The following is a 16,745-nucleotide window of genomic DNA, read 5'->3' as shown; positions in this document are numbered from 1 at the left end:
TTTTTAGATTTAGATGTTCATTAGGGATATACGTAAGTGGCTTACTCTGAGGTGTTCCTCTTGGAAGGGGTGCTCAGGGAATTCTGGAACAGGCACATTCTTGTTCTCTACCTCTCCAAATAGCTCAACTACCATGGCGGTCAACTCATCAAGGGATTCTGTGTAAGAAGTGGATGGAGACACTAAACTTGGTCAAACAGACAAGTCACCCAAAACATTACAGAAGTGAGGGGAAAAACAGAATCAGACAATGAAACCACTGTTCAGAAATTTCCAGTTTGAAAAACACAACGTAGAAGAATTCCCACTGAAATCTTCTAAAATTGGAGGCGTTTACCATTATGCCTAAGCATTACATTGCTTATACAAATGGGCACTGAACTGTGTAGCGATGGCCATTAACAATGATGTCATGCTGCTGTTAAAAAAAAAATTCCATCTCTTTTTGAAGAGTATACACTTCTTCATTTACATGACATGTTATTAATCAGATGCTTTTATCCAGAGTGACATACAAGGGAGCAAGTAATGAGCAAAAATATTCATATTTAAAACACTTAATAGTTATTAAATGCATGCATTGTACATTACATTAACGAAAAGTAAATGCACCATTTTATCGAGAAATGTATTTTTCCACAGACATGGGCTAGCTGCTCTGTGGCCTGGGGAAGCAGATCATTAGACACACAAGGTAATGGCATATCACCCATCCATCCATTATCCAAGCCGCTTATCCCAATTGGGGTCGCGGGATGCTGGAGCCTATCCCAGCAGTCATTGGGCGGCAAGCGGGGAGACACCCTGGACAGGCCATCAGTCCATCACAGGGTCGACACATGTAATTTTGCCCTATATTATGTGTGCTTATTGCCCTAGTATGGATGCAATTATACGCTAGAATGTAATTTTGCTACGTTATTAGACAGGTATACATCTCTTCATTAACTATAAATAACTCATGCATCACACATTAAAAACTCAATGTGAAAAAAGTTTGTCGTTGTTAAAAGCTCTGACTGTCTTTAGTCGTAGATGATGCCAAGGCTTTACTTTTGGAGTTCTCACTGAGATACAGTGCTCTGGGTTCAGCACATCTCTGGAGTGCTGTGTAAAGAGGTGACTGCAAGACCTTGCTACATTAATGGAGACTTTTTTTTCCCCCACTCAGTGGAGGCAGCACTTGTTTGTAATATTACTGTGACCTAGCACAGGACTGGCGTATGTAGTGCAGCAGAGAAGTTCTTTCTTCTCTCTAGATCAACCCTTACTGCCGTAGGTACTTCCCAGGCATTAGAGAAGAAACAAGATCTACATGCATCACATTGATGCACCTTTTGTGGTTTATTTAGGAATGTGTTGACCTCCCCTAGTCTTTGCCAGGCATACACTCCAAGCACGTTACAGTTGGGGGTGATGGCGGACTCTTACCTCTTCCTAATACACAGAGCCCCATGAGATTTGAGGAGTAGTATGTGGAGTGAAATTTCAGGAGCTCTTGGCGGATGTCAATCCCATCTTTAGACGGTCTAGTTTCAAGGGTCAATTTGTTACCTAAAAGATAAAAATCCAAATAAGAGGGCTTATACATTTTTATCATTAACAAATGTCCAAAGAATTTTCAAAACTTTACACGTTGCCTATAAATTTCAATATCTCCTGATGTAGAGAAAAAAAAGACCTTGTTCAAAATTTGACTTTTCAGGTGTTTTCTGACAGTGGGGAATGCTGTAACACAAAATCGAAATAGCTACATTTTAAATCAACAATAATGACTAGTTAATAGCAGAGAACCAATAGGAGGCATGAGAAGTTACTGATTAAGTAAAGGGGATGGGAACAGCTTCTCCATTTCTGAACTTATAAAGACTACAACAAGGTTATGGTGACCTTTAAAATGACAAATACTCTGCACACCAAACGAAAGCACTTGCAAGTGCTACTGTCCGAATACTTCAGAAACAGGATATGATTGGATTACTTCCTTCTGATTAGGGTTTGCCATATCAGTAAGCTAGCCTGCCTGAGACACAGGCAGTCTGCCCTCTGTGAGATCAGACTTATCCTGAACACAACCGCAGCCAACATCTAGTGCTTCCTCCATGTCACGCGCTGGTTTGGCCAGTTGTTGTCATACCTCCCATTTAAAGAGACACACAAAAGGCAAAGGCAGCAGTAGTGTAGTTATTACATCTAGTAACCATTATATCATTGCCCATTTTTGTCAAAATTAGGTTTTGTTCTGGATGTTTCCTGACTATAGTAATGTCAGGTCCCTTGAAACCGTATGAGATTTAGGTCCGTCTGAGCCTGTTCTATTATTAGCTGGAATAAAGCTTATTTAACTCAAGACTGCCATCCGCTGGTAATTCTGGGCTGGGAGTGGCTCTAAAGCCATGACAAGCAGGGAATTTACCAGAATAGAGTAAGCCCACTACACGCAATGTGTGGCTTTCCTCTTGCGACATTTAAAAACACCAGCCACATGAAACTCAACAGTTATATCCTAGAGGGGGCTGAAATGACCATTACAAACTAGCTGTAGTTTGAAGCTAACACGTCAAATAAAAACAGAGGATTATTCTAAGAACGTTTGTGTGAAATACAACTACTTGCTTTAGGGTACACAATGCATTTTTTTTTAAATTTTCCTTTCATATTTATATTTTGCCAAAGCCACTGCATCAACCATAAAGTTTATATAACCATGCATATAACCATCAAGTTCAATCAAATAACATGTTAGGGATGCCCAATTTCAAGATTTTTCCTGATCAACATTCACTTAACTGACAAATAAATTATCGACGTTTGTGGCATTTAATTAGCCTCATAAAGCAGATAACTTTCAACTTTGTGGGAGTTTTGGCACAATTCCGGAATTCATCTGCTCTGCTTTAGACAATTCTATTAAATATTGACTTGAAACGTGTAGGAAAACATGTATACATTTTTTTTTCTTTAGAACAAGTACAAGCACCACACTTGTACATTCAAATCGGTTCATACAGCTGTATACAGTGATTTATAATCATTATCTTTAATCAGAAATTAATTCAATCATTTCAACATCTCCACCATTGCACTTTATCACCTCTTATTTCGCCTGTATAAGTCAATCCTTGTGTATATATCTGAAGATTGTTGTGTTGTAGTGTGGTTATTCTATGTTAAGTACACTGAGAGAGCCACGAAACCAGAGTCAAATACCATGTATGTGCAAACCTACTACCCTCCTTCCACCTGCCCATGTGAAATTAGCATTATTCCAAACTAATCTCGAGTGGATTATTCATGGGCATGTCAAGTGTTGCTGAGAACCTTTTGGAAACTTTTACCTGTTCCAAATTTACTAAAAGGATGGTCGGGGTTGCCAGTGGCTTTCTCCAACTGAAACAGCCTCCAGGCATCGTTCATCAGGTTCTTTTCATGCTCAGAATCAACAGCGTTCACCTCCCGGTCCTTGCAGCTCTCGTCAAACAGCGGGCACAGGAAGAACTGGGCAAACCTAACAACACATACAACATAAGCTAAAAGTCAACATGGCACTTTATTTTTTTACTGTCAGAACAAAATAGTATCAAAACCTTCCTCACAGGTCAACCATTTCAAGAATAATGGATTAACATCTATTCAACTGTCAACTGTCTGAATAAATACTTTTTCGTTCTGGCGGACGGATCGCAGACACAATGTAATAGACACAAGGAGAGATGCAAATGTGTTTGATTGAGAAGTAGGTCTGGGCAACCGCCATGCAAATGAGAAAAAGACTGTCAGTGAATGCATGGACAGCATACACAATCTGCCAGTCAGCTCTACAGACAGAGGAGAAGAACATTTTCAAGCCTATGGCCACATAATGGCGTTAGCCTATTACAGCAAAACAGCCCTCGCTTTCCAGCTGGAATACTGCATCACTAATCGACTTCAAGAACCCTTGACAAAAACAGTTCAGTCAGTCACCTGTGCTTTAAGTTAATAAATAAGTACTTTTTTTTTTAGAAGTGATTAACAATTACATACATGGAGAATATTTTTCAGGATTAAAAGGCTATTATGTAGGGAAATAATTATACCATGAGACACTTCCAATTATCTAGGACATTTTTAATTATACCATGAGACACTTCCAATTATCTAGGACATTATTTTTTTCCTTTTTGCTTGATAGCACTCTTAGTAAAAATACTGAGCTGAATATTTGTTCCCTCATAAAATGAAAGGCAAGGGTACAGTTAAGACTTCTGGGAGCAGCAGATGTGATGAAGATGAGTCCCATTGACACAATGTTCAGTGGTTTGAAAGGGACGGTCTCATCAATATTTCAGCATTCCTCTGCAGGCCCCCGTCTTTTCATTACAGACCATATGGCCTTCACCATTCATTGGCACACAGGAAAATTAGTCTGTGTATTTGTTGGACAATCATGTATTTCTTAGTATGTAAGCTTATCCTGATAGGTTGAATTCCACCCCACCACCACACACACATACATACAGGCATACACACCGGGGTTTGCCTGGGGTTTTGAGGAGGGGCGACAAGCATTACACTTGTTGCACAAAACTGCCCAGCAGCGAGGTTTGGACCAGACAGACTGTAACAACAGCTCTGTTGGACTATCACCTGGACACCCACGGAGAGCGGCTCTCGCTGATAAATAAATAATTTACAGCATCCAACTATAAACGTATTAGGAAAAACCGCTGCTGGTTATACCTCAGATATTGCTTCACTAGGTCGACTCAAAATGATGCAAGTGTATGATGACCTTAAGCTTGTGAAGAGTGACAGTGGTTACAAAAATGTGCATGCAAAAAGCTCTAATAATGTTGTGATTGTTGACAAACCTATTACCACAGCAGGGTGTAGCTCTGATGTCATTATGGGGCAACTGTTGGTAATGTCTAAACACTCTTTACAAATTAGTGCACATATCAGTGGTGTTACTTTAATGCAGGCCGCTGGGCCCCTCAAAATTAGGGCTGTGCGATATGACGACATATATCGTGTGATGATAGATAAACGTCTATCATTTCATACTATGCTCTATCGTTTATTTCATTGTGTCAAAAATGTCACTCTTTACGGCAATATTTTTCATCATTAGGAGTCTGTCCATCTTTTGCGTGGATGACATTGACAAATTACTCTTACTGGCTTTTTACTCGCGAAGCTTATATTGCACTTACAGTAACGTAACTAGTGTAGACGTCATCAACTCTCCAACTCCACCGATATCTTGTCACTCTTCCGCTCAGCTGAGCTGTGTGTGTGGAGGGGCTGAGCACTGCCCCGGATGAAACAAAGCGCAGAGGACAGGAGACAAGAAACTAACGTGACCATAAATGACAGCAAAACACAGTAGAGACTATGTTTATGTAGTTTACCTAATTTATGTGCACTTGTTTCATTTCAGCTCAGTGTGAGTTTCTACTGCATTTTGCCGTCATTTATGGTTGCGCTACTCTCCTCCGCTTTCTGTGGTTCAGCCAAGGCAGTGCTGCCCCCTCAACATATGCACACAGTGGGGGGACATGGACCTATTTATTCAGTGAATTTACATAAAATTTGCTATATCGCGATATGTATCGTTATCTAGATATGGAATGACCTATATCAGGATATGAGATTTTGGTCATATCTCACAGCCCTACTCCAAATCTCTATAAAGTCTACTTAAAACAATATTTTAACAACAATATGTTAAACATAAATTAGATAATGCAAAATAATTATGAAATAAAAATCGTTTAATTGTACAATGTGCCATGTAGTGTGTCAGCACCTGTCAGCATTTATTAAAAATTGGTTCAGAAATTTGGTTCTTTTCTGTGTGACTACATATACTTCCTGGGTGAAGGGCGCTGCTCAAATGAGAGTGGGTACATCTCAAGTCTCTTAATTGCATCCATGTTTCCCTAACTTGTATCTTTTCCTTGCGTCTAAGTCCCTCCCACTAAGGATGCATGGAGCGACACAAAAGAAGAAATGAAGAAATATGTTTTAAAGGAACTGAAACGGCCTTTCCTCTAAAGCGTCATGTGAAGCATCATGTGAAGCGACGTCAGTTTCTGATGACAGCAGCAGATTTAACAGGTTGTAGACTGAAATAAATGTAACGACATCTTCTTGCGCAACATATCAAAGCAAAAATAACAGGCATTTACGCTTGCGCTGTTTCTCCACCATCTCATTTAAATGTGTCAGATGTACGGGGTGGAGTAATAATACGTCATAGTGTTCAGTTGAAAGTCTTCTAGGTAGGCTGCGCTCACGGCTCCTCAGAGATCCCATCTTGTTCCTTGCTTCTCAGAGCAGAAATAAGAGCTTTGGAACAGCCTTCAAAATGCCGGACCAGAACTACTTCCGGTCCAAGTGATTAGAGGAGCGAGGAAATATCAAAAAAGAGACTTGAGATGTACCCAGTCTATTTAAGTCCTTCAACTTTTGGCAAGCCAATTCTTGATACTATATTTCATGTTCACATCCGCCATAAATAGAACTATGGATGCATGACTGTCACTCCTGCTCCTTAGCTAACTGACCGGTACTTTCAGTAGATGGCAACTTCAATTGGAACCGTGGAAATCAAAGAAAATTCAGTTATTTCCTTACAAAAACACCCTTTCACAAGGCGTTCACTGGAAGAATAAAAGAGGATAAAAGAGCTTGGACCAAACCTACCCGATTTACAAATTCAGCAGCAGGCAAGTGATCGGGGACGAGCTTATATCCGGGGCTTCTCCAGCTCTTGTTATGACAAAGGGTTTTGGCTAGCTGGATATGGTGTACGTAATGCCTTTTATTGCTTTAAACTGTTTGCTATTTCAAAGTGTTGGGACTGAAGCATGTGGACAATGATGGGGGTTCAAGACCTAAAACATCTTTCTGAAAAATGCAAATGAAAAAAGTAGCCATAGCGATCTAGACAATAGTATGAGGCTAAATTTTTTTGGCAGGCTTAGCATTGATGACAGGAGAGGCTGAATGCATGGGCCATGTTGTCAATGGAAAAGAGACTAGTGACTGATTGTCTGACTTTAACCACAAAGTCATTGAGAAATTTGCAGGCCAGAAGGAAAGCAGGGCAAAATTTATGTTCAAGTAGTGCTACTGGCCAGTGTTTAGGCAACATTACAGTGTGTCATTTTTAGATTTGTTGCTTTCTTTCTTTCTTTTTTTTGTTGCTGAGCTATTAGGGCTGCATCAGTTTGTTTGCCCCCCCCCAAATATTTTTATTATCAGCTACCACTGGCGCAAATGTAGAATATATGGGCAAGAGTTTAGAGAGGATTAGCTGCTGTCACAATTATCCCAAATTAGCTGAGCCAAAAAGTCAAAAAGCACAGCTGGGGGTGCTTTATAGAGTAATAGAGCCAGTTAAAAAAAAAAAATTTCTTGGGGGAGGGGATTTTTTTTCTCCCCAATTGTACTTGGCCAATTACCGACTCTTCCGAGCCATCCCGGTCGGTGTTCCACCCCCTCTGCCGAGCCGGGGAGGGCTGCAGACTACCACGTCTCCTCCAATACACGTGGAGTCGCCAGCCACATCTTTTCACCTGACAGTGAGGAGGTTCACCAGGAAGACGTAGCGCGTGGGTGGATCACGCTATTACCCCAGTTCCCCCTCCTCCCCTAACAGGCGCCCTGACCATCCAGAGGAGGCGCTAGTGCAGCGACCAGGACACATACCCACATCTGGCTTCCCACCCACAGACACGGCCAATTGTGACTGTAGGGACGCCCGACCAAGCCGGAGGTAACACAGGGATTTGATCCGGCGATCCCCGTGTTGGTAAGCAACAGAATAGACCACCACACTACCCCAACACCTCCAGAGCAAGTTAAATTTTAATTCAACCAATCCAATTGGTTAAGTAGAAACAAAGATCTGTTAAGGATGGCCTTACAGAGCTTTTGTCATAAGAAAATACCAGTCTTCCAGGAATTACTTAAGACAGGCACTACCAAAAACACCACGAATAGTGTCTTTAAAATATTACCTTTCTATTCTACTACATAAGGGAAAAGGTCACAGAACAATCCATCAACTTCAATAAGAAGTTACCTATCCAATGCTCCTTGCAAGTGCTCATGGGACACGTCAAAGTAGTAGTTGGTGTGCTCTCCACTGGTGAAGGCATTGGAGCTGCCTGCATGCTCACTGAGGAACTGGCTGTATTCATTCTCCTTGGGATATTTCTCAGTGCCCAGGAACAGCATGTGTTCACAAAAGTGTGCCAGGCCAGAAATGTTGCCTGGGTCTGATAATGAACCTGTAATAAAAATGAGAGGTCAACAGAAAGTCACTGCAAAAAAAAAGAGGCATCTCTACAGTTTTTGTCTTCTGAGATACACTGATGAGCCAAAACACTATAATCACTCACAGGAGAACCGAATAACGTTGATCATATCCAAACAAGGGCAAGTGTCTGTGTAGATTAGATGGTAAGTGAAGAATCAGTTCTCATAGTCAATGTGTTTGATGTAGGAGGAATGGGCAAGAGTAAAGTCCTGAGTGACTTTGGCCAGATGACTGGGTTAGAGCATCTCTGAAATGGCAAGGCTTGTGGGGCACTCCCAGTCAGCAGTGATGAGTACCTACTGACAGTGCTCCGAGGAGAGACAAACCACAAACTTGCGACAGGGTATTGGCGCCAAAGGATCATCAGATTCTCTGTGTGTGATTCTCCTGTGGTGCTCTGTAATCCTTGATTACAGAGCACCACAGGAGGTCATTCCTGCCTGTGGCCATCAAACTTTATAATTCCTCCCTCAGACTGTCAGACACTCGGGAGTTAATGGTCACTGGACTGGCCCATCGACTTGTTTTACCTTGTTGGGTTTTGTTTGTGCTGTTGTTTTGTGCTGCGGTAGTGCGGTATAGATAGGGTGTTAGGGTGTTATGTGCACCATCCTTGTTGATATATTTTGTTCTTATTTCTATTTCTTATTTTATCTTTTATTTCTATTTATTTGTTTTTCTTGTTTCTATTTGTTTCTAATTTCTTGTTATCTTGTTAGTTTTTAGTTTTTTCTTACTAGAGCATGAGTGTCTGTAGTTATCTTGTATCTTGTTAGAACCCAATTTCCCCTCGGGGATGAATAAAGTATTCTGATTCTGATGCTTGAGGGCAATAATAATAAAGGCTCTTCCATCTGGTCCAAACCAACAGAAGGTCTGCTCTGGGATGAATGTGTCACAATACACAGTGCATCACACCCTACTGCGTATGGGGCTGCGTAGCCGCAGACCAGTCAGAGTGCCCATGATGACCCCTGTCCACCACAGAAAGCTCCTATAATGGGCACGTGATTATTGGAACTGGACCTTGGAGCAGTGGAAGAACATTGCCTGGTCCCATGAGTCCCCTTTTCTTTTAGATCATGTGGATGGCCATGTACGAGTGTGCCATTTACCTGGGAAAGTGACTGCACCAGGATGCACTGTGGGAAGACACCAAGCCGGTGGCAACAGTTTGATGCTCTAGGCAATATTCTGCTTTGAAACGCTGGGTCCGGCCATTCATATAGACATCAATTTGACATGTGCCACCTACCTAGACATTGTTTCAGACCAGGTACACCCCTTTATGACAATGGTATTCCCTGATGGCAGTAGCCTCTTTCAGCAGGATAAGGCATCCTGCGACAGCGCACACATTGTTCAGGAATGGTTTGAGGAACATGATGAAGTGTTCAGAATCAGAATACTTTCTTCATCCCCGAGGGGAAATTGGGTAAGTGTTGAAGGTGTTGTCCTGGCCTTCAAACTCTCAATCCAATTGAACATATGTGGGATGTGCTGGACCGACAAGTTTGATCCACGGCAGTTCCAACTTGCAATTAACAGGACTTGAAGGATCTGCTGCTAATGTTTTGGTGTCAGATACGACAGGACACCTTCACGGGTCTTGTAGAGTCCATGCCTCGGTGGGTTGGCACTGTTTTGGCAGCACACTGAGGACCAACAGCGTATTAGGCAGGTGGTCTTAATGTTTTGGCTTATCGGTGTATCATGACAGGCTTTACAGATTTGACTGTTGGCCAGTTATTATAATTTTTACTTAGTGGTTCTCAAAGACACACAAAGGTCAAGCAATGGACAGTGTGTAAGCAGTTCTATAATCTCTCATACTAATTTCTTATATTTCTTTGCATTTCCCATAATTCCTATAATAAAAGTATGGAGAATTGCCAAAATAACTATATTTTACTACAGTTCCCACACCTGTGTCAGAATGGACCTTGTGAACAAGGTAAACCTTCCATGATATGCAATGAAAGAGTTTTACCTATGTGGACATCCAGTGCTGCTGAGGACTTGTCCGTTGTTGGGTCACTGATGAGCACGGCCTTCAAGCCATTAGTGAATTCCAGGCCCCTGTATACTCGCTTGTCCTCAGGAGAGCGAATTATTTCAGTCACAACCCTCTTCACAGCTGGGTCGGTCATTCTGAGGGGCAACGACGACACGAGCCTGCAGCGAAAAGGGCCAAGTATTAGGTCAAGTATTAATTTCAAGTAAGATGACCACCTGGTGAAGTGTGGTTAGCCAAGTTTGTCCATCCTGACCTGTTTACAATGTGACTTGACTCTAGCCTCCAAATGTACCTTGGTATATTTTCGCATTGAGGGCAACTTCTAAGGGTTGTCCAAAATTAACTTTTTGGTAGGGTGCAGCATGCGTTGAGGACTTATTTTTTTCTTATAAGTCTAACAGACAGACTGACACATACAGATACATACACCAATACCAACTTTAAGCCCCAACTCATGGCAGAGCCCTCACTGAGAGAAGTTTACAGACTGTCCTTCAGGGTCTGAGCAGATGGCAGAATTCAGTCAACAGGACATTCAGCCAAACTGGATCAAGGCCATACACCTGGCAACAAATCACTATGAGAGCAATTGCTGTTAGGCTACCTTAGATGCCATTGCCGTTTGCTGCAGGTAACCTTAGCGGGAATTTGACATTACGAATGTGTTTATTGACAAACAAAGCAAAGTTGGAATTTTTTTTTTTGCCAAACTATTAGTCACATCAGATGTACGGCTTTAAAGTGGCTTGCACTGATGGCAAGTGGGGACTTGCCCAAGTTGGGTATCAGTTATTAAGACGTAAAGCAAAATGATATGGCATTATCCGTTTTTAAATATATAACGCAGACGTCACGCGACTTGCTACCTTTTTTGTCAACTACTGAATAAGCTTTTTACAGTCACCAATGTTTTAACACCACACAAATAGAAATCACAGGACGTATAACATTATCGCTACCTGGAAAGGGGACATAAATGTCATCCCTTTAGCGCAGACGCTAACAACGTAGCTAGCCGGTTAGCAAGCTAGCAGCACAGGCAGACTATAAAAGTGATTCAGCAAGTAAGCAAGTCACAGCCGGTATTCAGATTTATGGTTCGGAGGGACGGCTACGCAGCATGAAATGCAGCCGTTTTCCTCAATTTCACCCTTGAGCGATAAGACGTTGACACAACAACCAAGGGTTTCACTTGACCAATACGGGCTAGCTATGAAGTGTATTTCCGTAAACCTACAACGTTATATAACCGCAAAGCTAACAATTTAGTTTATGCTAGTCCGCTAGTGATCCGGCTCGACCGTTTCGTGTAGCTAGCTATGTTAACGTTAATATGATGGACTGCTAGCTTCCTGGCAGGTACGGAAATTATTTTAATGTTGGAATTGAAAACATCGGAAAATCTGTAAGGAAATACTTACCTAAAATCTTGTTTTAAGTGGAAACTACTCTCCGCTAGCTTAGGATATCTGGCAAACCGGGTCAGTCGGTTAATACGCTGAAACATACTTCGGACCCATGAATAACAAACCTTTGCTCATTACGGCGCCATTTTTACCAGACCAATGTAGCTGAAACCAGATTAACGCATAGACGGTCGATTAAAATTGATGCCGCAGTCGAAATATTTAATCAACGAAACCTCTAAAGGTCACACTAATGTCTTCAACTTAAATACGTACTAACATATAACTGTTGTGAGTTTTTGTCGTTTAAAAGGTTGTTCCGGGTTAACGATTACAAAACTCGATTAGGTTGGTCTCCGTACTGTCATAGACGCGCGTGCTCTTCTTCGCGTAGATATAGTGCGGACGATGGATAACAACGGCGTGTTAGCGCCCCCGACCGATCATATCGGGACCTTGATCTTTGTATTAAGCCCTACTGCAAGTAAAAAATAAGACACGTCGGGCGTGGTTGGAACAAGTATGTGGCTGGGTATCATGAAGAAGCCCGTGAAGCCTTTAAATCATGGGCTACGGCAGGTAGACCCAGACAAGGGCCTGAGCTTGAACACAAGAAGCTCACTAATGCAAAATACAAGTATGCCATTCGCTTCATTTTTAAAAATGCAAGTCATGAGGGTTGATTCCGTGGCTAAGAAGCTGCCAGGAAATAATGTTGCAATTTTTTTGTTGTTGAAAGAAGTGAGAATTCTCAACAACTGTAAAACATCTCTACCATGCACTGTTGATGGTATCTCATGTACAGACAATATTGCTGAGTTGTGGCGACAGCATTATAGTACCTTTATTCAACTATGTCCAAAGTGATCTGTATAAGGTGGGCAATATTGAGAGTGACGATTCAATGGTGATCATGTCACATGAGGTATATCAAGCTATAAACAAGCTGTCTGTAAACAAAGCAAGTGGTTTAGATCATATTACTGCTGAACACATTAAATATGCCAGTCCGAGGATAGCGCCTCTCCTTGCTATTTGTTTTACTGGCTTTATGGTCCATGGCTTGTTACCAGACTCAATGTTGTCTGTACTGTTAGTGTCAGTCATTAAGGACAAAGCTGTTAAAATATGCAGCCTAGATAACTGCAGGCCTATAGCTCTAGCCAGCATACTGTCAAAAATCCTAGAAAGAATCCTGCTGGATAGAGTGCATTAGTTTATCAACTCCACGGATAACCAGTTTGGTTTTAAAGCTAAACATGGCACTGACTTATGTATATATGCCTTAAAGGAAATTGTTTACAAATACAGAGGCCAAAACTCATCGGTTCTTATGTGTTTTATTGATCTTTATTTATAAAGCTTTTGATCGTGTTAATCATAGAAAGTTGTTTGTTAAATTGCGATTTGGATTATGGATGGATGGATGGAAATTTACATAGTGTGGTCCACACATGATATACAGCAACATGATGTTAGTCAGTGTTCTGTAGCGCTACATAGTGGACAAAAGAAGTTATATTTAACTCCTTTGTGCAACGTCCGATATTCGTGAAAATGCATGTCAAGCGACCTCCACTAAATGTATTGCTGCATTAATGACACACGTGTAGCGCCACCTCCTGGCAACAAGAAGTCAAGTCGTAAGTTACAAACTTCTTTTGATTTACATAAAATTTAAAGTGTGTGCTCTACCTTTTCTAGCACCACATATAGCCCTTTTCGACCAAAGTTCCGTTCAGGATTCTGAAAACCTTGGTGTTGTGTGGCGAACGGGCCCGCATTTCGACCAGTTTTTACCGGAACCGTTGTACGTCATCAACGGGGGACTTTGTGCGTTGCACACCGGATGTAAACATTAGCTACATTCCACTGAAACCCACTAGCTAGGGCTATAATATAGCAATAATATTTATAATGTGATGTGGTCAAATAATGGACTTCTCAGCCAACCTTTCAGTGTTAACAAGCAAGCTTTTAATTACCGTAAGCCAAGCTAGTCATAACAGACATAAGTTTGTATTGGTCTCAGCTTGGCTTACGGTCATTAAAAGCTTGCTTGTTAACTCTGAATGGTTGGCTGAGAAGTCCATTATTTGACCACGTCACATTGGTGTCAGAAGTGGGATTGCCCAGCTGGCCCCTTCTTTGCATTGCAGGTGTTGCAGTTACGGCAGAACCGCTCCACATCTCGCCGGCACCTCCCCCAGTAGAATCTTTCCTGTAGCCGCCGCAGCGTTTTGGTAATGCCGAAGTGTCCCACTCCAGGGGGGCCATGAACTGTGCTTAACATTTGCTGTTGTACTGCGTGGGGAACAACTAGTGTCCAGGTACTGCCTCCCGTCCTTGGCTCTTCCCACACGCGATAGAGGGAGCCCTCATGAAGCATGAGTGAGTTCCACTGTCCCAGCAATGCCTTGGTAGTGGGGGAGTGGGGACCTGCCGTCTCTCTACTTGGGACCTCTTTATGTGCTAGCCAGCGTATCACGGGTCCCAGGTGGCTATCCCGACGTTGGAGTTCCCCTATCTTGGTTGGTGACATCTCCTCCAGTGGCGCACTTGGGACCACAAGTGTCCGCACTGTGACACGATCCACCCGTTGCTGTTCTCGAGTCTCCAACCGGCTACAATGGCGGCAGGCCTGATCAGAACAGGGGCGTCTGGAGAGAGCATCAGCATTGTTGTGTCAGCTGCCTCTTTGGTGCTCTGTGGTGAAGGTAAATTCCTGCAAGGCTTCTATCCATCTGGCTACCTGCCCTTCTGGTTCTTTGAAGCTAAGCAGCCAGCGGAGCGATGCATGGTCCGTCCTCAGTAGGAAGTCCTTTCCATACAGGTAAGGCTTAAAATGCTTTACGGCCTGTACTGATGCCAGGAGTTCTCTCCAAGTCACACAGTAGTTCCTTTCTTCCTTGCTCAAGGCTCTACTGTAATAGGCCACCACTCTTTCCCCTTCCCCACTGGGCTGCAACAGGACTGCTCCCACACTTACATCACTGGCGTCAGTGTCAAGTATGAATGGCCGCTGCCTGTCTGGGAGGGCTAGCACTGGTGCTTGGGTCAATGCTTTCCGGAGTATCTGAAAGGAACTCTCACATGCTTCAGTCCAGTGGAACCATCATCCCTTCTCGGTGAGCTGGTGGAGCGGACGGGCTTTGTCTACAAAGGCATGTACGAACCGACGGTAGTATGATGCCAGTCCCAGAAAACTCCTCACCTCCTTTCCTGAGGTGGGCGTTGGCCAATCCCTGACTGCAGTGTCAGGGTCTGTGGACACACCTCCGGGCCCCACCAAAGGTCCAAGGAACCTTGTCTCCCGCTGCAATAGATTGCATTTTCTCGGATTCAGTCGTAGGTTGGCTGCCTTGATGCGTTCGAGCACCATTCGGAGGTTGGAGAGGGCCTCTGTAAACATAGCTGCATGCACCAGGAGGTCATCCAGGTACACTACGCAGGCAGAGCGAGGGATGGGGCCAAGGACACGCTCCATGAGGCGTTCAAATGTGGCTGGGCTATTACATAAGCCAAATGGCAGGACTGTGAACTGCCAGAGTCCTCGGCCAATGGTGAAGACAGTCTTTACCCGGGATTCTGGAGCCATCTCTACCTGCCAGTACCCACTTCTTAGATCCAGGGAGCTGAACCATTGGGAACCTGCCACACAGTCCAGAGCTTCATCGATGCGGGGGAGTGGGTATGAGTCTTTCCGGGTCAGGTTGCTTAGTCGCCGATAGTCCACACAAAATCGGAGGGAACCATCCTTCTTGGTAACCAGCACGGCAGGGGACGCCCACGGGCTATCTGAGGGTTCAATGATGCCTGCAGTTGCCATCTCCTGGATCTTTGCTTCTGCCTCTTGAAATTTCATCAGAGGGAGACGGCGAGCTCTATGGCGGACTGGGTCCAGTGTCAATGTGGTGCTGTACAAGATTGGTGCAGCCACACTCCAGATCACTCGAAGTGAAGAGGTGTCTGTTCTCTATCAGCAGGTTCCGTACCTGCTCCCCCTCTTCTTGGCTCAAACCCTCCATGCACTTTTGGGCCAGTTCTTCCAGTTCAGAGGCCATTTCTGGTGATGTACCTTCCCATGGCCCTGAAGCCAAGCACAAGATTCGTGGTCCACCTTTATTGCCCCCCGGATTGCTGCGTACGGTAATGGCATTTACCACTTGGTTGTCCACCTCCAGCTGTGGTCCGGCCGCCTGTACCACCACACCAATGGCTCTCAAGGCATCCAGTCCAAGGATACAGCCCTCTCGTATGTTTGCTAGCCAAATTTATTGCTGTACCTCCATTTCTCCCATCTTAAGGGTCAGTTTACTTCTCCCCTCCATTCTAGCACACTGACCTGTAACTGTCTCCATCTTTACTTCTGTCGGCATCCACTGTACTTCTTCTCCTAGGACCCCTGGTCTCACCAAGCTGATGGTGGATCCGGTGTCGACCAGGGCAATGCAGGTATTGCCATTCAGCTGACAGGAGACATGGAGGCTGAAGCCAGCGCCAACCCGTCCAACGACTCTGGGACTGTTACTCAGGGGCGAGGTTGTGTGGGCCGGCCAGTCCCCTTCTAGGCCGACCCTTGGTCGTTTCCCGGTTCAGAAGTGGCGGCTACTTGGTTGACACACCTCCGTGCTCGTTGGTAGAAGCGTCTATTCGTCTTCTGACACTCCTTTCTTTGGTGCCCTGGTTTCCCACAGCCCCAGCACAGAAATGGCTCTGCTCGTCATGCTGCCTGGACGGATGTGCATGGCTCCTCCTCACTTTCCTGCAGTGCCCGAACATGATGGTGCAGTGTTGGGGCCGCTCTTTTTTCCGCCATAATGGCCTCCACTTCCTTTGCCCTATGCAGCGCCTCTTCAATGGTGAGTGGCTTGGCCAGCCGCACCTGTTGCCTGAGGTGAGGTGGCTGTAGAGCCCGTAGGAAGGAATCCAGGGCCAGGCATTGGATGGCAGTTGGGGCATATCAGGATATGCACGGCTCACCAGATGTTGAATGTCAGCCACCAGGGTA

At 43.8% G+C, this 16,745-nt stretch overlaps 1 protein-coding gene across 1 annotated transcript in view; it reads right to left on the bottom strand.

Moving 5' to 3' along the window:
- The window catches only part of ide (insulin-degrading enzyme), a 39,143-nt gene extending 27,124 nt beyond the window's left edge, over positions 1 to 12,019 (bottom strand). The window contains exons 1-6 of the mRNA XM_056291462.1: positions 11,750 to 12,019; positions 10,302 to 10,486; positions 8,075 to 8,282; positions 3,339 to 3,508; positions 1,432 to 1,554; positions 46 to 158 (exon numbers count right to left, since the gene is read on the bottom strand). Coding sequence (XP_056147437.1) covers positions 46 to 158; positions 1,432 to 1,554; positions 3,339 to 3,508; positions 8,075 to 8,282; positions 10,302 to 10,486; positions 11,750 to 11,835 — 885 coding nt within the window. The 5' untranslated portion in view covers positions 11,836 to 12,019. The remainder of the gene's footprint in view (positions 1 to 45; positions 159 to 1,431; positions 1,555 to 3,338; positions 3,509 to 8,074; positions 8,283 to 10,301; positions 10,487 to 11,749) is intronic.
- Between the last annotated feature and the right edge of the window lie 4,726 nt (positions 12,020 to 16,745).

Source organism: Lampris incognitus, chromosome 13 (assembly GCF_029633865.1).
Source record: "Lampris incognitus isolate fLamInc1 chromosome 13, fLamInc1.hap2, whole genome shotgun sequence".
In the NCBI taxonomy this organism is placed as follows: Eukaryota; Metazoa; Chordata; class Actinopteri; order Lampriformes; family Lampridae; genus Lampris; species Lampris incognitus.
Note: the sequence above shows the minus strand (reverse complement) of the source record. Positions and strands in the feature narration are given on the sequence as shown.